Source organism: Balaenoptera physalus, assembly GCF_965194825.1.
Source record: "Balaenoptera physalus genome assembly, chromosome: 14".
In the NCBI taxonomy this organism is placed as follows: domain Eukaryota; kingdom Metazoa; phylum Chordata; class Mammalia; order Artiodactyla; family Balaenopteridae; genus Balaenoptera; species Balaenoptera physalus.
In genome coordinates, this window is record NC_138893.1 from 11,438,550 (window position 1) to 11,466,004 (window position 27,455).

Below are 27,455 nucleotides of genomic sequence, written 5' to 3' on the forward strand. Positions count from 1 at the left end.
ACAAATATTTAACAGTATTGAGCAATAAAAGGAGAGATGTTAACAACCTATGTCAATAACGAAAACTAGACTTTAGAAATCAAAATAGAACATCTTGTAAACAATTTGATGCAAATAAAATGTAGATGATTGTACAAATCTCAAGAAAAACAACTAGCTGACTAAAGAGAAGAAAATATGAATAGTCCCAAACCATTAAAAATTTGAATCAGTAGTAATGAAGGTTCACACACAAATTCCAGGTCAATGGCTCCACCAGTAAGTTCCTCCAAACTTCGAAATAATTCCATTTTTATTGTATGAGGCTACCATAACTTTTGTACTAATTACAAAATCCTCAAACCTTGAAACATCAAACTCTTTGGAACTCATTTGGTGAAAAATGTGACAGGGTCACGATAGTCATTATTTATATATCACTTAGTTGGCTATATGTTTTGTTGTAGAAATATTGATATTTTTGATTATAGGTACTGTCCCAGTTCTTGCTACATAGTATATGTTGTACGTTGCATGGTACCTTTCCAGTATCCAAAAAAGTCTGTATTCCAGAACACATCTGTCTCCAAGTATTTCAGATAAATTTTGTGGACCTGTATGGAAGAATGATTTTATGACTGTAGGATTGAGAATAATTTTTTTTTTTAGCCATAAAGGAAAAGATCAATAAAATCAACTACATTAAAATTAAGGACTTTTGTTTACCAAATAACACCATGAAGTGAGTGGAAAAGTCACAATATGGGAGAAGAAGTTTGCAAAGCATATAACAAGGAATTAGTACCCAGAATATGTAAAAAACAGCTACATCGGGCTTCCCTGGTGGCACAGTGGTTAAGAATCCACCTACCAATGAAGAGGACATGGGTTCGATCCCTGGTCCGGGAAGATCCCACATGCCACGGAGCAACTAAGCCTGTGCGCCACAACTACTGAGCCTGCGCTCTAGAGCCCGCGAGCCACAACTACAGCTACTGAAGCCCACGCACCTAGAGCCCATGCTGTGCAACAAGAGAAGCCACCACAATGAGAAGCCCAGGCACCGCAACGAAGAGTAGTCCCCGCTCGCAGCAACTAGAGAAAGACTGTGTGCAGCAACGAAGACCCAAAGCAGCCAAAAATAAATAAATTAAAAAAAAATTAATTCTAAAAAAAAAAAAACCTTCAAATCAATAAGAAACAGACAGATGACCTAATATTAAAAATAGGCAAAAGGCTTAAGTAGGCACAACACCAAAGAGGAAATACAAATGACCAATAGAAAATATGCACATCCATATTAGCAACCACAGAAATGAACATGAAAATCACAATGCCATACTAGTAGACACCCACCAGACCAAAGAATAATTAAGCCTGACAATAGCAAGTTTTAAGAAGGATGAAGCAAAGAGGATCCTCATACTCTAATGGTAGCATAAATTGATACAGTCACTTTGGAAAGCTGTGACTTTAGTAAAGTTGAAGATACACATTCGCTATGACTCAGCAATTCTATTCAGAATCTCTTGTATATGTGCAAGTTTGTAATAGCTAAAAACAACATACAATCCAAACATATCAACAACAGAATGGATAAATTATGATGTCATAAGGTGAAATATAATGCACCAATGAAAATGAACAACAACTGTAACCATTTATAATAATATGATGAATCTCAGTATTGAGTGAAAGAAGCAAGTCAATCAAAGAATAGATACCATGTGTTTCCAGTTACGTAAGGTTCAGAAATGCAAAACTCAACTCTAATGTTAAGGATACATACATTAAATAGTAAAACTATTAAGAAAAGAGAACTGGGATGTGACCAGGGAGGGCTTCTGAGGGGCTGACAATGTTCTGTTTCTGAAACTGGGTGTTTGTTTTATAATTATTCTTTAAGTAAACTGTACAAGTAAATCTTATACACTCTTCTGTGAATAAGAAAGAATATATGTCACATATATGCATGATATGTGTCATAATTTTTAAGTAAAGTAGAGTAGTTGATTGGCCTGAGAAAGGTCATCTTTAGTACATTTGATTCACAGAAAGGTAAAAATAATGGTCATTCAGAATATTTATAGTGTGATTACTAAGTTTTTAATGGGTTTACCATCTTATGTGGCCTTCAAGGTCAAAAGTCAGTAGTCTCTAGTGCTGTCACTTGGGCAGCTAAGCAATTCCTACTGGTCAGTAGTAGGCCTAGGGCAGAGATAAGGAAAGTATTACCAAAGAGATTCAATGAATTGCAATAATGCCCCTTCCCCCACCCGCTTACTCTCAAGGAGCTCTGTGGTCTAGCCAACAGAGCAAAAACAACTAGAAGAGAGAAATTTTGAGGTGTAGATATGGTAAAAAAAAAATATATATATATATATATGTATGTATATATATGTTAATAACAAAAGCAATAATGCAGGATAAGAGTTGGAGAGGCCAAATTCACCTTACAAAATTTGGAAGACTATGGGCAAGTAAAAGAATGTGGGTGCCATGAGATGATTTCAGATATGTTGTTTTGATACAGAGAGGGTGTAATCTCCAACCTATGTTTGGAGGAGAGAGGAGGCGAAGAGAAGTCAGTGTGAAGAGGTGGAAGACATGTCGTGTTACCATCGAGCGAAGTTTCACGTGGGTGTTCTCCAGTCTGAACTAAGTTGCTCCCCAAACCAATGGTGGGCAGGGCCAGACAGACCCAGTAGCACTGAAAATGTATGTGTTGTTTTTCTGTTGCTGCCCACAGACTTTTTTATTTATAATCTGTACTGTTTTACAAAGCAGTCATCACAGACACCCACTCAGGGACACAAACAAGAAAGATTCCTTTGACTTCAGTGTTGCTGCAGAGATCCTTCTGAATTTCTTTTAGATCTCTATGCTGACTCCTTGCTCTTTTTCCTCCTATTAACTATAGGTACGCTCCAAGATGTTGCCTTTTTTTCTCTCTTTTTCTTTTCTTTGCATTCTGTTTTCCATGGTGAGCTGATTCACCCCCAGAGCTTCAGTTAGCACTTCTTTCAAAAAGACTTGGAAGTCTATGTTTTAGTCCTCATGGAACTTTTGTGCCCATTTTCTCTTTCCAAGTCCCTTGACGGCTATCTCCATTTGTTTGTCCTTCCATCACTCCAATAAGTTCAAAACCGGAACTCATAGTATTCTTTCTCCAGGAAAGCTTCTCTTTCTAAGCTGTTCCTTTTCATCGGATCTACTCGTCCTTCAGCTGCCAGATGGGAACCTCTGCTCCTTCTTTCATGCTTCTTGCTCTGTACATAGCTTGCACAGTGCCAGGCACTGTGGTCAGCCTTGGGGATATAAAGATGAATAAGGATAGACCTTGGTCCTTGAGAAGCTCAGTCTTATGGAGGACATAGGCCATATTCTCCTCTAATAAAGAGTAATAAGACCTATGAGAGAGGCATGCACCAAATGCAGCGGGAGCCCAGCAGGAGTTAAATCAAGAAGGGAAACACAGGCAGTATTAGAGGCAGCAAAGTTCAGTGGATAAGAGTGTAGGTTCAGAACCAGACTGGGCTTGAATCCTACCCCCCACCCCCGCCAGTGATGTCAAGCTGTGTGACCTTGGACAGGTTCCTGAACTTTTACATACATGGGTTTCCTTAGCTGAAAATGTGGATGATTGTAATATCTACTTAGGTTTCTTGTGAAAGTTAAATGGAATAATCCAAGCAAAGCACTTAGAACAGCACATACAAAGATTTCATTCATTCACTCAACAAATATTTATTGAGAACTTACTCTGTGCCAGGCACTGTTTTAGGGGCTCGGGAGACATCAGAGAACAATATAGATGAAAATTGCTGCTCTATGGAATGTGAAATCTAGCAGGGAGACAATAAGCAATTACCATAAACAATAAATTCTATATATAGTATGTTAGATAAGTGTCATAGGAAAAAGAAAAACATAAATGTTAGTTATTAGTATTACTATATTTTAGAGGTCACTTGATCTTGGACTTAGAAGTCCTTTAAAGGGAATAATACTATGTTTCATCAAATCTAAGATGCATTAATTATAATTTTCCCCATTGTTTTACGTACCCCTAAGAAAGGAAAAAGCGCTGCCAATTAAACTATAACACAATGCTTTTTCATTACCTAAGATTCTTATCTTAAACTTATTTAGACACATTTAGGCATGAATTAAAAAAAAAATCATATCACAGTAATACATACAGAAGAAGGAAAATAAAAGCAGCAATTGATTAAGGTATTCATGAAACTTCATTACATTTCGAGTTCAGTCCTCAGAATCACTTTTTGATTCGGTCACCAATGTCTGTGTTTTTCCACCAATCTTATCATCTATGCCATTAGGCACTTTGAGCAAGTCCTCTTACCTTATCTTCTCCCCTCCCCTCCTCTTGTCTTTCCAGATCCACTAAAGAGCTAGAAGCCATTGGTGCTGAACAATTCAGTCAACTTGGTAATTAGGTACAAGGAGCTTACTCTTCACTCCTGTTTTGGGAATGTTGCTTAAACACATCAGAATGACCCTGCACCACCTGTCTCCTTAACATTTTGATTCTTAGAGGTTAAGAGTGCCCCCTTCTGATCTCCTAGATTGTCTTCTAGGCCACGGACACTCACTCTGCAAGTATGGAATGCTAGTGCTTTCGATGTGTGTGCACACACAGGCAGTGACAACTATGTTATGACTGGGGTCTGGCGACAGTTGGGTGCCATCCCCTGTATGATGTGTCCGAGTGTCCGAGGTGTGAAAATGCAGGAACAAGAATGGAGGTGTTAGAGTCAATGAAATACTACGTTATTAACTAGTCTATTTTCCTTTTTCCGAGTATTTACTCTTTGTCAGGCACTGGGCTAAACATTTTACACTTAAGATCTCATTTAACCTTTCTCATTTACTAATAGAGCGCCATTGAGGTAGGCACTCTATTATTCCCATTTTATAGAGCTGCATTATCCAACAGAAATATAAGGCAAGCCACATACGTAATTTAAAATTTTCTAGTAGCCACGTTAAAAACAGTAAAATAGAAACAGGTGAAATGAATTATAATAATATATTTCTTTTAACCCAATATATTTAAAATATTATCATTTTATCCTATAATCAACCTAAAATATTTGATTTTCCTTTTTGCATACTAACTCTTCTAAATCCAGTGTGTATTTTAACTTAAAACACATGTTAATCTGGACTAATCACATTTCAAGTCCTCAGTGGCCACATGTAGGTAGCAGCTACCATATTAGACAATGTAGTTATAGATGACAAGAGGATTCAAATTGTCCAAGACACGCATAAAATATGTGGCCGAGTGGATTCTCCAACTGAGATGTAGATATAGCTATGTGACTAATTCTTGACATGTGAGTAAAAGTATTTTCTTGCAACTAAGGAAACTTTCCTAAAAAGATAAGTGGTGTGATCCATAATGCAAATTTGGGCATAGAAGGAGCCTGACGGGGCCTCTTCGTAGAGCAGAGCTGTCATGCCAACACTGGGCAGCCTACCTCTGGACTTTTGCATGAGAGATACTTAAACTCCTATCTTGCTGAAGGCATGAATTTTAAGTCTTTGTTACTTGAGGTGCAGAAATAAAAAGAACTTGATACAATTTTTCTGAAAGACAAACAAAATAAGAGTAAGATGGAATATAAGAGAAAGAAAGAAAATTACTGGATCAGTCCTTTAAATCCAACATCCTACTAATAGTTCAAGAAAGAGAGAAAAGAGAGGGGAGGAAATTTCCCAGAACCAAAGGACACAAGACTCTAGATTGAAAAGGCTCACCGTGTACCTAGCAAAAGGTGTGGAAGAGACTCAAATTGAGGCATGTTGTGAAAGTTCAGAACACCAGAGATGCCCCTGGAAACTTCTATTAAGCTAAATAAAGACTACTTACAAATTACTAGCAATCAGAATGGCTTTGTCTTTCTCAAGTGGCATCAGAGCCAAATGACAACAAATCAAATACCTTCAAGATTCTGAGGGAAAATTATTTACAGCTTAGAATTCGAGAGCCAGCTAAACTATCAATCAAATGTGAGGGCAGGATACAGACATTTTCAGATTTTCGAAAACCTCTCATATACTTTCCTGTAACAGGCTATGGAGAATACCTTCCACCAAAACAAGAAATCAAAAGACATGGCACAGGATCCAGGAAAGAGGATCTCTGGCACAAAGGGAGATCTCACAATGAAATCTTTGCAGAGAGCAACCAATAGGTATCGTAGCAGAAGGAAGGAAGGAAAGTGTTCTCAGGAAATAAACACACACAACTGTTAATGTGCATATGGCAGAAACATTGGCACATTTGAGAAAAAAATTAACAATAGGTAGGTAGAATTTCAGACTCCCCAAAAGGGCTAGTATCAAGCCTCAGTAAAAAGGAAGGAGAAAAAAGAAAAGAAATATGTAAATAGTATATTACTTGGCTCAGCAATTAGCAAGGTTGGCATAGCCACAATAATGTAAATACTAACTATTCATTTAAAAATCATAATAGGGACTTCCCTGGTGGTCCAGTGGTTGAGACTTCACCTTCCACTGCCGGGGGCATGGGTTCAATCCCTGGCCGGGGAACTAAGATCCCACATGCCTCGGCGCCAAAAAAACAAAACATAACACAGAAGCAATATTGTAACAAATTCAATAAAGGCTTTAAAAATGGTCCACATCAAAAAGTCTTAAAACAAAAAAATCATAATAAAATTAAGTTAGGGGGATGGAGGGAATACAAGCTGGGATGGCAAGGGGGATATAGAGAGCTAGCAGAATAAAGGCTTAGTGTGGAGTAGCCAAATTGCCATACTTCACATCACAGCTCTCTTCTTACTGGTTGTATGATGTTAGGTAAGTTATTCAATTTCTTATCTCTGAGTTTCCTCATCTGTAAAATGAGGATAATAATACCACTTACCTCAATTGTTGTTTTTTGTTTTGTTTTGTTTTTTGGCTGCACCACTCAGCTTGCGGGATCTTAGTTCCCTGACCAGGGATTGAACCTGGGCCCTCAGCAGTGAAAGCGCGGAGTCCTAACCACTGGACCGCCAGGGAATTCAACCTCAGTTACTGTAAGTATAAAATGAGTGTGTGTTTGTGTGTATGTATATAGTTTAAGTATATAAAATGTACTGGTAGGGCTTCCCTGGTGGTGCAGTGGTTAAGAATCCGTCTGCCAATGCAGGGGACACGGGTTCGATCCCTGGTCTGGGAAGATCCCACATGCCGTGGAGCAACTAAACCCTTGCGCCACAACTACTGAGCCTGTGCTCTAGAGCCCGTGAGCCACAACTACTGAGCCCACGTACAACATCTGCTGAAGCCCACACACCTAGGGCCCGTGCTCTGCAATGAGAAGCCACTGCAGTGAGAAGCCCGTGCTCTGCAACGAAGCGTAGCCCCCGCTCGCCGCAACTAGAGAAAGCCCACGCACAGCAATGAAGACCCAACGCAGCCAAACATGAATAAATAAATATTTCTTTTTTAAAAAAAAAAAAGAAACTCTCTTGTGGTGTGTAGAGGAGAGAAGACAGTACTAGCTATTACGATTATTTGCATATCTAAAACTTGTTTTTCTGGCAAAAACAGCCACCGCTATGAACAAATATGAACATAAAAGGCCGTCACCACCAAGAACAGTTCAGTTAGCAATAGCTATTTGGTCTTTCTTAGATGATGCTCTTTCACCCCATTAAAATTCAAAGCGTTTCTTTGATACAGACCAATGGGTTTCCATGGGAACCTGCTGTATTACCTAGGCAACTAAGGGCTCATGCTGGTACTGTAGATTATTTAAAAATTTTCAGGAAATTCAGGTCTACTCAGCTTCTTGGCTAGGCTGAAACTCTATTTCATTATTCCCCTGCGCCAGACTTGAAACTTTCCAGGTAGCCTCAATAAACACAAACAATAATGAAGTTTCTAATTGATCTTGTGACTTCTACAGTTCTTTATATTAACAGGTAGATATTAAAGGAGTTACAGTTGACCAAAGGTTTTATGAAGGATCTATTTGATAAAATCCATACTTTCTTAGAAGACTGATTGAAGACCAATCAATTCAAGGTTGAGATTCAAGTGTCTGGGACGGGAAAGATTTTGCAGTTTAAAAGAATGCACAGTAAACTTCAATAGCTTCATCTCAGAGGGCTGGTGAAAGGTTTAAGAAAGATAGTGAGTGTAAATCATGTGTACTGAAATCAGCAATCAATAATATCTGCTCTTGAGAACTGTGGACTAGATACTGCTATACCTGAGTGTTACATGGTTGGATAAGCGCAGCCCAAAGAATCTGAGTAATCAACCTGGAGGAAGGTCACTTTTAGAGTTGCGACTAGGGTTATAACTTTTATATATTTTGTAGTCGAATTAGAGAAGCGTAATCAAGGATGCTTATCAAACCTGCATAGGGTCTGGGGATGGAGGAGATAGCTCATAGTTTTAATGAAAGACTCAAGGATATCAACAGGTTGGGATGATGGGCTGGCATAAAGAAGATTTAATCACGCTACTCTCCCGCTTAATCAGTTCTAGTGGCTTTCTGTTGCTGACCAACAAATGCCCTGATATCCCAGCATGGCACTGAAGACCCTCACATTAGGACTTAGCCTGTTTTCTGACTTTATCTCCTACCACTCCCTACAGATGCCCATCTCTTTATCTTAGCTATTTGCTGTTCCCAGATCTTGCCTCTAACGTTCTGCCTCTCTTCCTGCTCTTCCAGTCATCTGAACTCCCCAGTCACCCACCTGATTCTGAAAACCCTATTCATCCTATTAGGCCCAACTCAGAAAGTTATTTTCTTCATGAAGTAGTTCGCAATCCCTCCAGATCCAAACAGCACAATGTCTGCCCCTGAGAGTCAATCATCTCACGCTGCCTTATATCAGAGGTCCTGGTGACCTTGATCAGTCCTCTTATTAATTTCAAAGTTTCTTAAAGACAGGAGCTGGTTCAGTTATGCAGATTCCATTTTTAAAGTATTTATGGGACAAAGAAATAAATGGTAAGTGTGAAATCCTGTTTGTGTCCAAAACAAAACAATTTCAGGGGAATAGGATGGAATGAACATCTAACTAAATCTTAGGGGTCTAGCTGACTGTAAGTAAAATAAGTACAATTACTGTGGGCACTAAAAGCTAATGTAAACATAGGCTACACTCTCCAGATGAGTGAACAACTGTTGTATGACGAGATGTGAGGCAATTATCATTCTATATGGCCTCTGATTATTGAATGCTTAGAGAATTGCTAGACGGTGTGCTTATGGTGGGAAGGGCTTCACCTGCAGGGTGGTGAATTATTGTTTACCTTGCCAATAACAGCATATTCCTCAACCTGGGACCTGATTAAATCTCTCCACATTCTCAGCCCTATGGAGACGAAGAAGCTTGAATCCTATGTCTCTGGCCGTGGCTGGAGTGGGGACACACTGGCCAAAAAGGAATGGGTTTACCTTATGGTGGGAAATAAGGGACAGGCTGAGAATCATGAATCAGCATGGGAGCCCCGGAAGGATGACCACCGCGGGAGTCAGGCTGAAAAGCTGCGTGTCAAGCCAAGAGCCGTGAGGGAGGTGACCGCTGGAGAAAGGGGAGGGGCAGCTGGCAGCCTGCAGAGTGGAGCAGCCCTTTCGCTGAAGGATCAGAGGGTCGGATGGGAGAGGCGTCTACGTCTGGGCAGTTTGTGCTTCTGTAATCACTTCTGTTTTGGTCCACCTCATTACTTCTTAGAGTATTTTGAAAGAGTAAGGAAAGCCCTTCTGGTTTCCAGCTCTGCGTGTAGGGAGCTTAGAATTTGCCACTCCATCCTAACAAGTAAAAAGCTGAATAGACTAAAAAATCAACTCTTCTAGGACAGAGGGCAAACCACTGCCCCCAAGACTGGAGAGACAGACAGATGAACACAGAGAAAACTTAGCAGAGACAAACAAACAGAAACTACGTGGGAACCAGTGCCAAGGTAGGAAAGCCAGAACTGTAATTGACAAATGCTGGAGGCTCAGTGTGGACGACTCTGAGAGTTAAAAACTCCAGGGGGACCCGGTCATAGGGGGCCTCCACAATTGTGAAACTTACCTCTAGGAGCTCAACTGGGTTCCCGCAGTAAATATCGGAGAAAAATCCCCTCATGCTTCTAGCAGGGGGAGGGGAAATGTGTTACTAAAGACCTATTTACAGCAGTTCCTTTTAGCTGGTACAGCATGTCCGGTTATCAAGAAAAAATTTACAAGGCATACCAAAAGGCAAAAATACATAACTTGAAGAGACAGAGCAAGCATCAGAAGCAGGCATGACAGGGATGTTGGAATTTTCAGACCAGGAATTTATTACAACTATAATTCATGTGTTAAGGGGTAAAAGAGACAGCAGGCAAGAACAGATGGGCAATGTAAGCAGGGAGAGATGGAAATCCTAAGAAAGAACCAAAAAGAAACGCTAGAGATAAAAAACACTGTCATAGAAATGAAGAATGCCTTTGATGGGCTTCTTAGTAGACTAGATACAGTTGAGGCGAGACTCTCCGAGCTGGAGGATGTATCAGTAGAAACCTCCCTAACTGAAAAGCAAAGAAACAAAGACTGGAAAAACAGAACAGAATATGCAAGGACAGTGAGACAACACTTACAGGTGACACACCCAAAATGGGAATACCCAGAAGGAGAAGAAAGGGAGAAAGAAACAGAAGAAATATTTGAAACAATAATGGCTGATAATTTCTACCAAGTTAACGTCAGACACCAAAACACAACTCCAGGAAGCTCAGAGAACACGATAATATAAATAAACGCAAAAACAAAAACAAAATGACTCAGGCATATCGTTTTCAAACTATAGAAAATCAAAGGTAGGGAAAAAATCCTGGAAGAATCCTGTATCTACAGAGAAACAAAGATAAGAATTACAGGTGGCTTCTGCTCAGAAACCAGGCAGGCAATAGAAGGAGTGAAACGGACTTCCCTGGTGGCACAGTGGTTAGGAATCCACCTGCCAATGCAGGGGACATGGGTTCGAGCCCTGGTCCGGGAAGATCCCACATGCCGTGGAGCAACTAAGCCCATGCACCACAACTACTGAGCCTGCGAGATACAACTACTGAGCCCACGTGCCACAACTACTGAAGCCCACGCGCCTAGAGCCCGTGCTCTGCAACAAGAGAAGCCACCGCAATAAGAAGCCCGTGCACCACAATGAAGAGCAGCCCCCGCTCGCCGCAACTAGAGAAAGCCCAAGCGCAGCAACGAATACACAATGCAACCATAAAATAAAAATTAATTAATTAATTAATTAACTTTTAAAAAAAGGAGTGAAACATTTAAAGTGTTGAGAGAAAACCCCCACCAACCTAGAATTCCTTATCCCACAAAATTATCCTTCAAAAATGGAGAGATAAACAAACAAAAATCAAGGAAATCTGTTGCCAGTAGACCTGCCTTGCAAGCAATGTTTAAACAAATTCTTTAGAGAGAATAAAAAATAGGTCAGAAACTTGGATCTACATAAAGAAAGGAAGAGCTTTGAAAAAGGAATAAGTAAAGGTAAAGTTAAAACTTATTTTTCTTATTTCTAACTGACTTAGTGGATAACAGTTTATTAAGAATGATAATAGCAACAATGTATGCAATTATGTATGCTTATGCATCTTTTACATATGTGTGTATATGTATACTTATAAATAAAATGAATGACAGCAATGATAACAAGGGATGGGGGAAATTAGGATTATTTTGTTATTATAAGGTACTCACACTACACATGACGTGGTATAGTGTTATTTGAAAGTGGTTGGATTAGTTGTAAATGTATATTGCAAACTCTAGGGCAACCACTAACAACAGTTAAAAAAAATAATTTATATGCTAGGAAAGGAGAGAAAATAGAATCATATAAAGTGCTCAATATTAAAACCACAAAAGGCAGAAGAAGAGTGAAAGACAAAAATAAGAACAAAGAACAAGGGCAGCTGCATAGTAGAAGAGACGTGAGCGTCCCCTTAAGCTGAGCCCTGCACCAGCCTGGCAGCCAGCCCAGGCAGACCCTCACCTGCAGCAGGGCTGCTCAGCTGAGCCAGGCCTGTCGGCCACAGTGCAATCCCTGCAGACCCATGAGCCTAGGCACACACATGCGTGTTTAAGCCACTGAGTTCCAGGTGGGCTTCTAATGAGGCATTATTGTGGCACTATCTGACTAAGAAAAAGAGCCTAGCTGCCCTGTGTCACATTCTCTCAGGGGTGTAAGGGGTGACTTAGTGGCCGGTCACTGAAGCGAATTCTAAGTAACATGCTCCATGAGTTCAGTGGATGGCAGATGGCTCTTTCCAGATTCTGACTTTGAATTTCAAAAAGGCCTTTCTGGAGATGATGTGCTTTGCCACAAAACAGTGACTCCATAGTGTTTCCCAGTGACCAAGGTAGTGAGCTAATAGCTGTAGACACGCACCCAGAGCAGATCTAAGGAATCTTTTCTGCTTCCCCACTCCCGGGAGTGCTCAGAGGCCTGGTGTAGACTGGACAGAAACTTCAAGCCACTGAATATAATGACTGCTGCTTTTTCTTGCTGTTGCTGTACAGCTAGAACTGTATCAAATATTGAATTTAATTAATAGAACCTCAAAAGTAATGCACTAAGGCAAAACATCATAGATGCTGAAGAAATCACTTTAGTTTCTAGTTGTTAGTATTAATTGTTTAGAACAATTCCCAGATTCATACACGAGAGTGACAGACTACTACAGATGAAAGAGTAAATATGTTCTTTAGTATACACAGAATTTTTAGAATCGATTTCTTCATCATAAGTGAAGTATAAAATAACCTGGCAACAGCCTAAAAGAGTCTTAGGATTCCCTATGGTTGAGTTGTTTGGAAATACGTAGTGTTTCCTGCAAACATCTATTATTAATTCTAATGTTAATAAAATCGTGTAGTATACACTTACGAGTTCCCATAAAAGTTAAAAGAGTTTCTATTTTTAGTTGACTTTTCCGCTTGCTGACTTTTCATCAGAAATCCACACGGAACTCTCTCTGCCAGACCTTGGCCGGGGAACTGAAGTGCCCTCCTTATTGATTCTTTGCTTGCTTGATTGATCTCGTCACATCTCTGTTGAAAGCAGCCACTCTTGATTCCATTAGCTGATTTTATGAGCATGGCACCCACGTACAGTCCCAGATGAGATTCTAGGACCAGCCTGCCTCCACCTGCTCTGACAGCGTGTGATCGCCCCTGGCTCTGCTCTTTGTAAGTTTTTAGACAGATGTCTGCTACCTGCTCCCTCCTAGAGTTCCATCATGGTGCTTTGTGAGGATGGGACACCTCCCCAGTGGTACTTTTGGCCTAAGCTCTTTTTAGTCACAGTTTATGCATCAGTCAGGGAAAGGTGGGTGTTTGAAAGGATTAATACTCATGATTGTGCCCTACGTGTCTCTCTAGCATTATCTTCTGCCATAAATATTGCTCTTTCCTCTGTTTTTAGTACTCCTCTCCCACTTTATTTACCTTGAAAATGCTCGCTTAAGTGGTACGTCATCTATAAAGTCTTCCTGGGCTCTTTCTTTCCTAGGCCATTAGTCAGTTCCAGTCTCACCCCATCTGTCCTTGGATATATGACCATCGTAGTACTTACCACATTCTATTTTCTGTCTCCATCCATAGCCCATGCTTTAAAAAAAAAATTGTGGTAAAATAAATGTAACATAAAATTTGCAACTTTAACCATATAAATCAGTGTCATTAATTACATTCAAACTGCTATGTAACCATTGTCACTATGTATTTCCAAAACTTTTCACTCCAAACAGAAACTCTATACCCATTAAGCAATAACTCCCCATTTCCTTCTCTCCCTCCTGGGCCCTGGTAACCTCTAATATACTTTCTAAGCCTATGACAGTAAGTTTGTGGAGTACCTAATATTCTAGGTACGTTGTAAAAGTGGAATCATGCAGTATTTGTCCTTTTGTGACCAGCTTATTTCACTTAGCTTAATATTTCCCAGATTTATCCATGCTGTAGCATGCATCAGAACTTCATACGTTTTATGCCTGAATAATATTCCAGTGTATGTCTATATTTTATTTTGTTTATCCATTCATCTTTTGATGTACACTTGGGTTGTTTCTACCTTTTGGCTGTTGTGAATAATGTTGTAGTGAACATTGTACAAATGTTCAAATATCTGTGTACAAATATCTGTTCACATTCCTGTTTTTGATTCTTTGGGGTCTATACCTAGGAGTGGAAGTGCTGGGTCATATGGTAATTCTATGTTTAGCTTTTTGGGGAACTGGGAAACTTTTCCACAGCAGTTGTACCATTTTACATTCCCACCAGCAATGTTTAAGACTTCCATTTTTCCCACATCCTCACAAACACTTTTTTTTTTCTGTTTAAAAATACATATATATATATTACAGGGCCCCACCAACCAATCAAAAATGGGAAGTGAGGCAACTCTTTAGGTTTTTCAGATCAAAACTTGACTGTTCCTGAATTCAGGCAAAGGTTGGGATTTGACATTTCAGTTGCAGTTGTAAGTTTTTTAATATCCAAGTAAAAAGTCATAAATAATTCAATATTTATTGAACACCCACCATGTAGCAGGCATGTCCTAGGAACTAAGAGTATAAAGTGAAATTAAATACTCACTTTACCCACTCATTTATTCAACAGAGAGGCATTGGGGCAAACCAAAATTTTAATTAAAAAAAAATATATATATATATAAACATTGCCATCCTAGTAGGTATGAAGTGGTATCTTATTGTGGTTTTGACTTGCTTTTCCCTAATGATTAGTGATGTCGAGCATCTTCTTCTGTGCTTGTTGACCGTTTGTGTATCTTCATTAGAGAAATGTTTATTCAAGTTCTTTGCTTATTTTTAATGGGTTGTTTGTCTTTTTATTGTTGAGCATTAGAACTTTTTATATATTCTGATTATTCAACCCTTATCAGATATATGATTTTCAAATATTTTCTCCAATTCTGTAGATTGTATTTTTTACTTTCTTGATAATGTACTTTGATGCACACAATTTTTAATTTTGATGAAGTTCAACTTACTATATTTTCTTTTGTTTCTCATGCTTCTGGTATCATTGCCAAAGTCAAGTCATGAAGATTTACTCCTATCTTATCTTCTAAGAGTTTTAAGAGTTTTTTGCTCTTTTATTTAGGTCTCTGATCCATTCTGAGTTAATTTTTGTATATGGCATAAGGTAGGGTTTGAACTTCATTCTTTTGCATGTGGAGATCCAGTTGTCCCAGCACTATTTGTTAAAGAGATTGATCTTTTCTCATTGGGTGTACTTGGCATCCTTGTCGAAAATCAATTGACCATAGATACATGGGTTTATTTCTGAATCTCATTTCTATTCCATTGGTCTATTTGTTAATCCTCATGCCAGTACTATACCATTTTAATTACTATAGCTTTGAAGTAAGTTTTGAAATCAGGAGGTGTGAGTCCTCTGATTTTTTTCTTTTTCAAGATTGTTTTGGCTATTTGAGTCTCCCGAAATTCCATAAGAATTTGAAGATCAGTTTTTCCAATTCTGCAAAAATGGCTGTTGGAATTTTGATAGGGATTGGCTTGAATCTGTATATCACTTTGGATAGTACTGATATCTTAAACAATGCTAAGTCTTCCAATTCATGAACATAGGGTATCTTTCCATTTATTTAGGGCTCTTTAATTTTTTTTTTTTTTTTTTTTTGGCAATGTTTGTAGTTTTCAGTGTACAAATCTTTCACCTCCTTGGTTAAAGTTATTCCTAGGTATTTTATTCTTTTTGGTGCTATTGTAAATGGAAGTTTTTTTCTTTCTAAATTTCTCTCTTGGATTGTTTATTGCATATATACAGAACACAATTGATTTTTGTGCATTGATCTTGTACACTGCAACTTTGTTGAATTAGTTTATTAGCTAATAAATAATAAATAGCTAATAAACTATCTCTATTTTATTTATTTCCACTCTAATCTTAATTATTCCTTCCTTCTATTAGCGTTGGGTTTAGTTTGCTCTTCTTTTTATTGTTCCCCAAGGTGTAAAGTTGGATTTTGAGATTTGAGATCTTTTTTCTTTTTTAAATGTATGTATGTGCAGCTATTAATTTTCCTCTGCTACTGCCTTTGCTGCATCCCATATATTTTGGTATGGTATGTTTTAATTTTTCTCTCAGTATTTGCTAATTTTCTGTATGATTTCTCCTTCAATCTGTTGGTTGATTGGGAATACGTTGTTTAATTTTCACAAATTTGTGAGTTTTCCAGTTTCCTTCTGTTATTGATTTCTAGTTTCATTCCACTGTGATTGGAAAGGATAGTTTGTATGATTTCAATCTTTTAAATTTATGGAGACTTGTTTTGTGACCAACATGTGGTCTATCTTGGAGAATGGACCATGTGCATTGGAGAAGAACATATATTCTGCTATTGTTAGGTGGAGTGACTGTATCTGGAGATAGGACAAAAAACCTACCATTGACTTTAATTAGAAAGATATAACAGAGGGGAACTTATGGGCATAATGGTATTTGTAGAAAACTTCCAGCCTACAGAGCTTTCATGATAATTGAAATCTTTCAAAGCCCCAGGAGACTTTTCTTTCAGAAGGGCCCTAGACAAGATCACTCAGCAGGGAAGCTTGTCCTAAGACCTTTTCCCTTTGTGCAGTCTCCCCACAAACAGGGCCTGGGGGACGGGACAATCTGCTCGGCCTCTCCCAGCCATATGGCCTTGTGCAAGTCCCTTGATAATTACTTAATAGAGCCATAGAACGTTCTGCAGATTGTAAGTTACTTTCACAAACATATCCTTGACAACTCTTGGGACCAGGTTTCATTGCATTTTATGTATTATGATTGATTTTAGCAGTTGACATTTAAGAAGCAGGTGGCCCTCTATTATCCCTGGCCTCAAAATCTTTTCATTCCTCTTATACTCAGAAGTCCTGGACAAATGTTTTTTAAGTGATTTCTTGGCATCTAAAGTTCTAACAGCATTTGTCCTGTATGGGAAAAGATGGCAGAACATGGCTTATTCTCTTAATTTCTGAGAAACACCGAGCAAAAATACTCTGCAACAGATAAAACCTAGAATTCACTAGAATTTCATCTTACTAAATGGTTATTGGTAAAAGAGAGCAAAGGATCTGACAGAGAATTCAGAAAAGTAGTTGAGACTGCTAAACAGTAACTCAGCACCTTCCCTCTGCTTAAAAAAAAGACAGGAAATTAAATGCTATCAGAAAATATAAGAAAATCTAGACAAAAGTAACACATTAAACTTTTGATGCAATAATGCTCTCAGGAAAGCCAGATCTGGGGGGCAGCTAAATGTCCAAATGTACTTTGGACTTTAAATTGGTGCTAATGGTAAGATTTGGTTTTAAAAAGTTAAGCTTTGGAGAAAAACACCAGGTCCCTAAATGATGATTGCATGGGATAAGGGGTTAAAGACAGTCACTAGGTTGTAGTTGGGTAAGTATATGTCTAACTCTAAATGGTATCATTAAAAAAATTAGTGATTATTATGTAGTGATTAGTTTGCATGAATGATTTACTTAAACAAAATTAAGAAAAAATAGAAATAGCCTAAATGATTGGAAAGATGTGCTAATTATACGCCCACAGTAAATGTGGCAAATGCATGCACACACACTCACACATGAGGTCCTTGAGGAAATCCAACATCTGGTGCAGTACCATTCAGCAAGGCTATCTACAAAGTATAGACATTTGCAAAATCCTTGAAAAGTGCTAGGCTACCAGCATCCCCACAAGGCTGCCTGCTCTGCACCCTCCAGATCATAAAGGAAAGTACGTCATAAATGCAGTTTTCTCACTATGGGGATAAAATCGGGTAACAGGGAGAGTGAGGGAACACTGGCTGAATAAGTACATCTACTCGGTGTAACTGAATTTACAGTTCCCATAAATGGAGGTGTCACAAGAGGGTGGTCAGGGGCATAAAAAACATCAAACTCTAGTCCCTGATACATAGGTGTATGTTGAAAAAGAACACCATAGTGATATACTAACAGCTTTTCTTTATTTATACCCAAATTTCCCCTTCACAGGTACTGCTGTATGTGGGTATAAGCAGGGCCCTTTAACCCTTGTCTCTTCTTAGCCTCTGAGATTCCCCACGTCGTTAGCATAGCATAGATTCCTAACAAACTGAATGCTTTAGGGGGCCAGCAGGTCTTGTTTCCAACGGGGAATAAACACTGGGGACTCCTGAAATTTCCATCTGGAGGTTTTTAAGTCCCTCTGATTTTTTTCTTATGGCAGAGAGCCTCTTCTGTGGGGTGCCTGTCACCCTCAGAGAGGAAGAGCCTGGGGGCTCCCTCCAGCCCTTCTTGGTGAGATTGCCGGGCATGGGGTTCCCTCTGGGCTCACTCTCCTGCGTCAGAGGCCACTGCTATTACTGCTACTGCTGCTTTGGGTACAAATGCACTTCTTGCTGGCTTGTGGCTTGATGGGTATTTCCCATTTTTTTACAGGAAGCCTATTCTTTTTTCAATAAGAGAAAAAAATGCCCAATTTTTTGTTTGAGTTAAAATTTACAATATATATTACATTACATAAAAATCTCATTTGTTATGATTCTAGTAACTCCACATTTTTGAATAATTTAGAGATTTACCTTAGCTGAAGCTTACCACTATTTTAACTCAAGAAAATGACTTCCTCAAGATTTTGACAATGCTGAATACATGAAAAAGTATGTAAGGGAAAATATTATTCTTTAAAAAAATTTTAAATGTATTTTAAGCACTGTGAAAAAGTTTTAAACCCTCTTTATTTATATATCATGGGTGTATTTCTTATGAATCAGTCTCATCCATTCTTTAAAGCAGTTTGACCACGGAGCCCTGCTAGGCCATAACGAGCCCAGATTCAAGAAGTGTGAGTACCAGAAAGTAAAATCAAACAAACCCCCAAATAAGAGTCCAACTTTTTTCTTTGAACGTTCCAGTTTTCTCCCACATATTATTCAGAGTTCTTGGATTCAAGCAACAGCAGTGGCTTCTTGCTGTCTTAAACAGAGAAACATTTTTTGGAAGCCTCTTAGGGACCGTACGTGTCTGAAGGATCTGTTTGGAAAAGGGAGGAATGCGAACCTCCATGGTGGGAGGAGGCCGGAGCCACAGCAGGACGCTGGGGGCCTGACCGGTCAGCATGGCCTTCCTGGGCTGTTCCGTGGGGTCTGGTTAAGTCCTGGGAGACTGGCCCACTGGCCAAGTCCAGTTCACACCCTCCCCTTCTCCCCCGGACACTGGGGTCTGAAATGGAGACTCTGTTCCCTTCAGCTTCTGCAACAACAGCAAGATGGTATTTCCAACAGAGATCAGATGCTGGGCAGCCAAAACCAAGCCAACAACCCCACAGATGTCCTTTCTACTGGTAAGATTTTGGCAAAAGAATTTTAAATCATTTTGTGCGGCAACAATTTATTCATTAAACCACTTGACTGAGATATATCAATAATTCATGTACCATAAAATTCACCCATTTGAAGTGTATAATTTATCAAATGTTAGCATATTTGTAGGATTGTGCAACTACCACTACATTCTAATTTTAGAACAAATCATTTATATTCAAAATTGGAGATAAAGAACTCCATGTTACACATTGTTGCCTAGATTCAGAAAACACCCCTGTTCTGTAAGGAGGTAGGTCTCTGACCACAGCTTCCTGCCTCTGGAGTCTCTTTACCCTTGTCAGCCCAAGTAAGGAGGAGCTCAGGGTCTGCATAGTGGGTGGGTTCCTAGAGACAGCGCTGACTCAGTGTGGCAGGGGGGCGCTGGCTGATCACTTTGTATCCTCTGGCCCCAAACGCCCACATTCTGAGAGGGGCGGGCTGGGGCAGCAGAGACCTCATAGCCTCTTTGTACCTTCCGTCTTCATTTTACTTTTATTCCTTAAAGGAGCAAAAACAGAGAAATCCTTTAACTGCTTTCCAGACTGGCCTCTAGGGGGCAGACAATACCCCAGGGGGGGCAAAAATGGAGCCTGTTTCCCAAAGCCACCCCCAAGGTTCCATCAGGAGGAACCCCTTCCTGAGATTTTATGTTCATGGGTCCTTCCTGGTTTGCCATAGCTCCTCCCAATTCTCGAAATCTACACGGTAGGGATAGAAGGGGTCAGAGGAGTTGTGGTTTGTATTCTTGGAAAGAAATCTCTTACATCCTCCAACCCTCACCCCAACTCAGGTTTATAATGTCCTGAAAGGGGCATTAACCTCTCCTGCAAGTTTTAACCTTTCTATTTCACATACCTTACCCTTCATAGTCTTTTTTGTAATTGGGGTAAAACATACATAACATAAAAAGTTACCATTTGGACCATTTCTAAGCGCATAGCTCAGAGGCAGGCAGTACATTCACGCTGTTGTGCAACCATCACCACCATTGACCTCCAGAACTTTTTGTATCTTATAAAACTGAAACTCTGTACCCATTGAACAATAACTCCTCATTCCCAGCCCCCAATAACCAGCATCCTACTTTCTGTCTCTGTGAGTTCGACTACTCCAGGTACCTCATATTAGTGGAATCAGCTAATATCTGTCCTCTGTGACTGGCTTATTTCACTTAGTATAGTGTCTTCAAGGTTCCTCGGTGTTGTATCCTGGGTCAGAATTTCATTCCTTTCTGAGGTTGAATACTATTCCATTGTACGTATTTACCACGTGTTGTGTATCCATTCATCCATCCATGGACACCTGGGTTGCCTCCACCCCTTGGCTACTGTAAATAATGCTGCTCTGATTATAGGTGTACAAATATCTCTTTGAGTTCCTACTCTCAATTCTTTTGGGTCTTCATAGTCTTTTATGCCCATGGGAGAAGAAGGTAAATCTGCTCTCGTGTAGGGTTTCCCAATTTTTCAGGTTATGGCTTACAAAGGAAATATCTGTTCGGCACCTTGGGGTAACTCGAGAGGTTGGGAGCCCAGACAGTCGTGGAGGTGACGGGTTCGGGCTCCACTGCGGGGCTCCCGGCATACACGGGACACATGGGCAGGGGAGCCCTTTGATCTGGACGACTACGCTCCCCAGGTTACAACCCCACGTAGCAAGTGATGCATGGTATGCAGATGCTCTAGGGATGGGTGGCGGGGCAAAGTGTCCTAAAGAGGCTGTCATCTCCTCTCCACTCACACGCCCTCTTAGAGAACACAGTCCTTTGTGGCCAGAGGATGAGAGACATTGGACCTCAGAGCGCCTGGCCACAGCTGCCTGGAACAGTGACATACACGTTACATCAAATTCCCTCTAGAGCCAGAACAGGTCAGGGCACCTAAGGCAGAAGTCAGGTGTGGGAGCTGAGCTGGAAGACCAGGTCAGTTTAGGGACTGAGGCTGCCATTCTGAGGCCCGAGTGTAAGGGAGCCAGGGAACCGGGCTGCACAGGAAAGGGAGACGGAGCAACCCCAGAGCTGCACCGAGGGTGGCATCCGAGGAGAGGAGACAGGATGGGGCAGGAGGACGCGAGGGGAACGCTGCCCGGAGACCTTTCCTTCAAGGCCGCCTCTGTGTCCTGCATTTCTCTTTTGTGAAAGTCAACTCTGTCTGCAATAAGAACTTTCTTCCCTTGAGACGGTTGAATGGCTTTCTGTGCCTTGAAGATGCAGGAGAGTGGGGCTCGCTGGGAGAAAAGTGTAAGGTGAGGAAGCTGGAAAGTCAGATCTAGCCTAGTGGGAAAGGAACAGAGTTGCCACCAAGACAGCACCAAATGCTTCTTTTTTAAATCATTTATTAATCTGTTTGGTTAAACAGGTAATGGAAACTGAGAATAATAATTTGCTTAGAAAGTTCAGGTCACAAATGCCCTTTCCCCTAGGAAACGAAAGACTCCATGGTTACAGAGCACACCACTGGGTTATGACACCGTTTCAAAAGAAGGTTTCCAATTCGTTATGTAACAATGTAAACTTCAAAAATAGTAAACTCTAACCCCCTTGTCCCTCTTTACAGATCTATCACAGATAGAATTTTCTGGCAGACCTAAATTGTGGAAGTAAACAGCCTGGTGCTTAAAAGTTTCATAAAAAGGTTTGCAGATTCAGTAAATCTTGCGGTCTTGGTCAGGAAGTAAAAGCAACCAGCGATTCATCTTCTGCAGAGTCTGCCTTTTATGCACACTGTGACCCGTGTTCTACTCCACTGGTCATCAGCTTTGCCATTTTTGTACACACACACACGCAAACACACACACACACATATGTATAGTCTTTTATTTGTTTCTAAAGATTTCTACATCTAAATGGTAAGACGGCACCAGTGACCTATAATGTCACCTCGCTTCACATAGGTAAAGACAAAAATTCTGTAGAAGGCACTGTAATTTCTCTTCCATGATCGTACACAGACACGCGAGAGCAAGCCAGCTGGGGCTGGGACTTAACCTTCCCTTTCTGTTACCTGGCTTGGGCCTGTCCTCCTCCAATCGCCACCCCCAGTTAGCCATAGTCAGTGGTTTTCCACGTCCATTATCCTTTTCTGCTCCAGCTCTTCACGTCCCATCCACCCATCCATCCAACAAGCCGTTTATCCAAATTAACTCAGAGTGATCTTTTGGTTCATTGAAATCCCTTAAAATGAAGCGTACAGCTCTGGTATAAAACAAAGTATGACCTACCATAGCTGAAAAATAATCACAGTGTGCAATGTAATTTTCAGTTGGGAAGCGTCAAAACATCTGCCCTGCCTTGTCAAGAACATCCGTCCTCCCAAACAATCTAGGCAAGGATCATCTTAAGCTGCTTTACATTCATTTAAAAAGAGCGGAGAGGTTCTTTTCTCTCCCGTATTTAACTGGTACCCTTAAGTGAAAGGTCTGATGTGAAAAAAAGTGCAAGCAAGTTGGACATGCCAATAAATACCATATAACTTACCGCAGATTACCAAAACTGTACAGGTATGTACACCTCACCAAACCGAGGTTCCCCCTGCGGGGAAGAGATTCCAAATCACCCAGGCGAGCGTCGCCACAGAGTTCTCGGGCCGACCATCAGCGGGCGAAGGAGGGCCGGGCCCTTCCGCTCTTGTTCTGAGGTCCCGAGCCCAGGTCCGCGCCGCCCTCGGCCGCCTCCTCCTTCTTCCTCACTTTGAGGCGGGTGAGCAGCTTAATCAACCAGACGTCCCACTCCTCGGGCAGGAGCAGGAGGAGGAAGCCCAGGCCGATGATGACCATGGCGACGCCCCGGACCCCATTGAAGACGATCTTACTGGTGTAGCGATCAACAACTGCAGGGGATGGAGAGCGTGGGTTACTGGGGGGCGATCGTGCCAGGCCATCGGGGCAGGGGCGCCCCGGCCAGGCCAGGGCCTAGGGCGCCCCTTTCCGCGGGGCCGCAGCTGTTCTCCCTGGACCGGGCGGGCAGGGGCTGCCTCCCAGAAATCCCCCATTAACTTTACAAACCCTGTCTGCTGTGAGGCCTTGCGCTGTGCTTCACTTTCCCCCAATTGACCTGGTACCTTAGTTCCGACACTGATTTGTGCGAGAGACAAAATGAAACACCAGGGGCAGTTGCGGATGCGCGTGTGTATTAATATATACATCCACCAAAGTTAATCGTGGCCACCTCCGGGTTGGCAGGATAATTAAGACGTTACTGCTTTCTTTATATTCTTGGCACTTTTCACATTTGCTACAGTGACTTACTTTATTTTTATAATTTAAGAGCATTATATATATAATATATGTTCCGAAGGCCAAACTTGACCTGGTTCTTTGAAGATAATAAACACAAACTTTTGTTCCACCCCAGGATATTATTAGTGTGAGGCTCTAATGCCACCTGTGTCACCACCGATGATGAAAGCTTATTAAAGGTCCAAGAAGCTCATTCCTGACCCACATCAGGTGAGGGAACAAAATGAGAACAGGATTCATGTCAGTTCGTACAAATCTAGATCATCCTTCTCTTCATAACTAAAGATCAAAAGCGTTTCAAATGTTGGTTTTCTTTTCTTTTCTTTTTTTGCTTTCTTTTTCTCTTTTCCTAACTAAATCAAACAAAGAAAATTTGGAGCCTGCCTCTCCACAAAGGAGAATTAGATTGCTTTTTTTAAACGCATTTTGTGAGAGAGGGTTTTCTGACTTGCATGTGCAGCTTCTGAAGCCTGACGTGCTGGACCGCTGCTCTCCCCCAGCTCGCCCGCCGCATGAAGGGGCTGCTCTGTCACCCCCACCTCACGTCCCTCCACATCCTCCTGCACCACCCCCTACCCTTGCACCTGACTCTCACCTCTGTCTGGAGGGTGCGTAGAGAGGTAAAAGTTAAACCTGAAAAAAGCACTTTGTTAGTAGCCCTTTTGTGGAATTAAAGTGCCGCTTTTATCTCACTCTAATTCAGAAGCAGTTTGATTTTTCATATTGGCAGAATGGCCTGTTAATTCACAGATGGGGAGAGTTAGCAAGCCATACAAGCTGCACTAGAGAGGGCGTCAGGGAAAGTCAGAAAGCCCAGCAAGGGCTCTGCTCTGACAGGTCGGGTCTCTCCTCCCCTGGAGAACTGAATGTAATTCCTTCCCCTGACACGTTACGGACCCTCTTACGTTGCAGGTAAGTAGTAAGAGGATTCTGATTAACCTCTCACGCACCCGGCTGTATGATATGGTCAAAGTAGCTTCTACACCAGGGCTGCCTGGAATATGCCTCCTTGAAATAAGAACACCGTGGGACTATAAAGAGACACCAAGATGCAGCGGGGGTAAGTTGATGCGTTATTTTTCAGAAGCCTGTAGTGTGTGGAAACTGACAAGCTGGACCACTTTTTTACCAGTTTTCCAGGAGCTCAGGGGCTTTCCTGCCTTTGGAAGTTCTGCCTCATAGGTCATCTCATGTGGTTCTCATATCAACCAAGGTGATGACGTGGGGACGACCTTCACTTTTAGGGGACAAGCAAAGGCCCAGAGAGGTGATGCGTGGGGACCGCCATCCTCCCTCTGGGCAGGGATGGTGCTGGGCCCAAGGAGTCTGGGGCCAGGGTGAGGCATATACAGGACGTGTGGGATGGGACAGCAGGAAGAGGTTTAGGAAGTTGAGTGCGGCTTTGCCTATGCTTCCAGGCTTGCTAACGCCAGACTGAACAGGATAAGGGGTTGCCATCCCCTGGGGGCCTAATCCTCTAATGGCCCAGAAGTGGGAGGGTCGGGAGATGGCTTTGGCGGGAGCTGTGCGAAGCCCAAGGGGGTGAATGCTCTGGGGAGGAGTGATTCACAAACAGGTTCTACAGGGAGGGCGGGTGTGAGGCGGGGGCATTCTGGGAGGAAAATCCGAAATTCATAGCAGAAAGAGCCAGGAAAAGGAAGGAGGTGAGGGGCAGGTGATGGCAGGCTTTGGAAGAGCTGCCAGCTGAGTGTGTCGGCGAGTCCCCAGTGAAAGAAAGAGCCAGGTGCTTAGCAGCTGGGGGAAGGGCTCTCTTCTGGGACTCGGGGAATAGTGTTTACGCTTCTGCAGTTTGCAGATATGCCTCTACCTCAGGCCTGCCATAACCTGAGCTAGCGGTCTCTTCTAGAAAGCCACTTAACAAAAATTAGAAATTTTCTCTGCTACATATTTGTCTATACTTATCAATAGTATTCGTGATATTCATCTGATCCCCACGCCAGTTTGAATCGAGATGGCTTTAGACTTTCTGTATCTCGGTGTGGTAGGTGAAAATCAAGCCACCCTGGAGAAAATATTGCATGTGTCACAGACATCAACGTTTTACCGAAGTGCTTTCTTTCTACAGAGAAGGTTAAACACGCCTGCTATACCAAACACAGCAAGAATATATGTGAGTATGTGTGCGCACATGCGTGTCTGTGAGTGTGTGTTTGCGTGTGTGTGTGTTTACAAGCAGATACAGAAAGCCATGTAGGTTTACCTGCATTCACAGGTACACTGAGGACGATTCCAAGAGACATCAGAGTGGGATACGTAACAGCAATTCCAAAATTTAATACAATATTGAATGCTGAAATACAGAATTAAAAAAAACACGTGTTATTCACGACTGGCCCTGGACTTTCCCCTGGTCCGTCGGACCCCAGCGTCTCTGATGAGGCTGGAGTAGTAGGTGTTTTGCCCTCTACTCTGACTCAGTGAATTCGGGGTTCCTGCAAGGGCTCCAGAAATGGGGGATTAGGGCCAAACATCCTGCTGACTCAGCTCTCCTCTCTTCCCTGAGCTTTGAAGAAGGGAAAAGAAATCTGGAAAAGGTAATCAGCGAGCAGACACTAGAAAAGAGGACGGGGGCCCTCCTATGTAGCCTACTAACTTTGCTTTTCTCTGTTGCTGCCAATGGTTCTGGGACGACTATGAATAGGAGCTCTGGAATGTACGTTTTTATTTTTAAATTTATTTAAATTTATTTTTTTTTCTTTTTGAATTTTTTTTACTGTGGTAAAATACATGTAGCATAAAGTTTATCAGCCTAATCGTTTTTAAGTGGTATGTACAGTTTTTGATGGAAACGGGGTGAGGCACCTCCTTGGCGGCTTTCCTGCTTAGGACCAGCCTTGTATCAACTAATGGTGATGATGACGATACCATTGATGATAATGATAATGATAATTGCTAGTATTTACTGAACATTATCAGGCAGTGTTCTAAGAGCTCTCTGCACGCACTAATTTACTAACCTCTTACCAGCCCTATATAAGGAACGTACTGTTATCAGTAGATAACACGCAGCACACTGGGCTACTAGCTCACTATTCAGAGCGCCAAATGACCATGGCCCCTAGTGCAGCGGCTGTAGCCCCGGACTTAGAACCCAGTGTCATCATTTCAAAGGCTTTCCTTTTCGCGACACAATGACCTAGAAAAGCGCGAGGAACTTGAGGATAATAACAGACTCGTTTTTCTCCTTCAGGACACGGGTTTCCAAAGACCCCCTTGAGCTGCCCACATGCCGCTCTGTCAGTCCCCGCTTTCTGGTGATCCTGACGGGGTGATTGCCACTTACTCAATAAGAGGACTGAAAATCCACAGAGGTTTCCCCATGGAATGTCATCGAAAGAGCTCCAGTATTCCACTTTGGTAAAGTAGAGGATGACAGGAATACAGGTGATGAAGAGGACGTTAAACACACCCAAAATGGACAGAAATAAGGCGGCTTCTCCGAACTTAGCACTGCCCAGGAGGAGCTTGAACAGGACCTGACGGAGAGAGCACAGGAGGAGGGGTGATGGCTCGCCTAGGACTCCAGCTTGCCACGGAGAAGCGAGTGCACTTGGTAAGCTGGGGCTGGACCACGGGACCGACAGCCATGTGACGGGTACATGCTACCTCGTAGGGCCTTCAGTGAGGGGCGGTGGGCTTTACCTACGCCCAGTAGCAACACGATGGAGAGTTACTCTCCAGGTACACAGAGAGCAACTCCAGAAACCATAGGTTGTCACACTAGGCTTGATTCCTCTGGGCTGTATTCACGACACCACATCCCCGCTTCAGAGCACTGAAGGTGAG

At 41.6% G+C, this 27,455-nt stretch overlaps 1 protein-coding gene across 3 annotated transcripts in view; it reads right to left on the reverse strand.

Moving 5' to 3' along the window:
• SLC35F3 (solute carrier family 35 member F3) overlaps nucleotides 1–27,455 on the reverse strand; it is a 321,149-nt gene continuing 293,694 nt past the window's right edge. For 2 of the 3 annotated variants that reach the window (XM_082423006.1, XM_082423007.1), the window contains 3 exons: nucleotides 26,953–27,145; nucleotides 25,870–25,959; nucleotides 14,375–23,239 (listed from right to left, as the gene is read on the reverse strand). In XM_082423006.1, the coding sequence (XP_082279132.1) occupies nucleotides 23,004–23,239; nucleotides 25,870–25,959; nucleotides 26,953–27,145 (519 nt within the window). In that variant the 3' untranslated portion in view covers nucleotides 14,375–23,003. Of the gene's footprint in view, nucleotides 594–14,374; nucleotides 23,240–25,869; nucleotides 25,960–26,952; nucleotides 27,146–27,455 lie in introns of those variants that run through there. The other variant, XR_014252954.1, reaches the window with a different exon arrangement.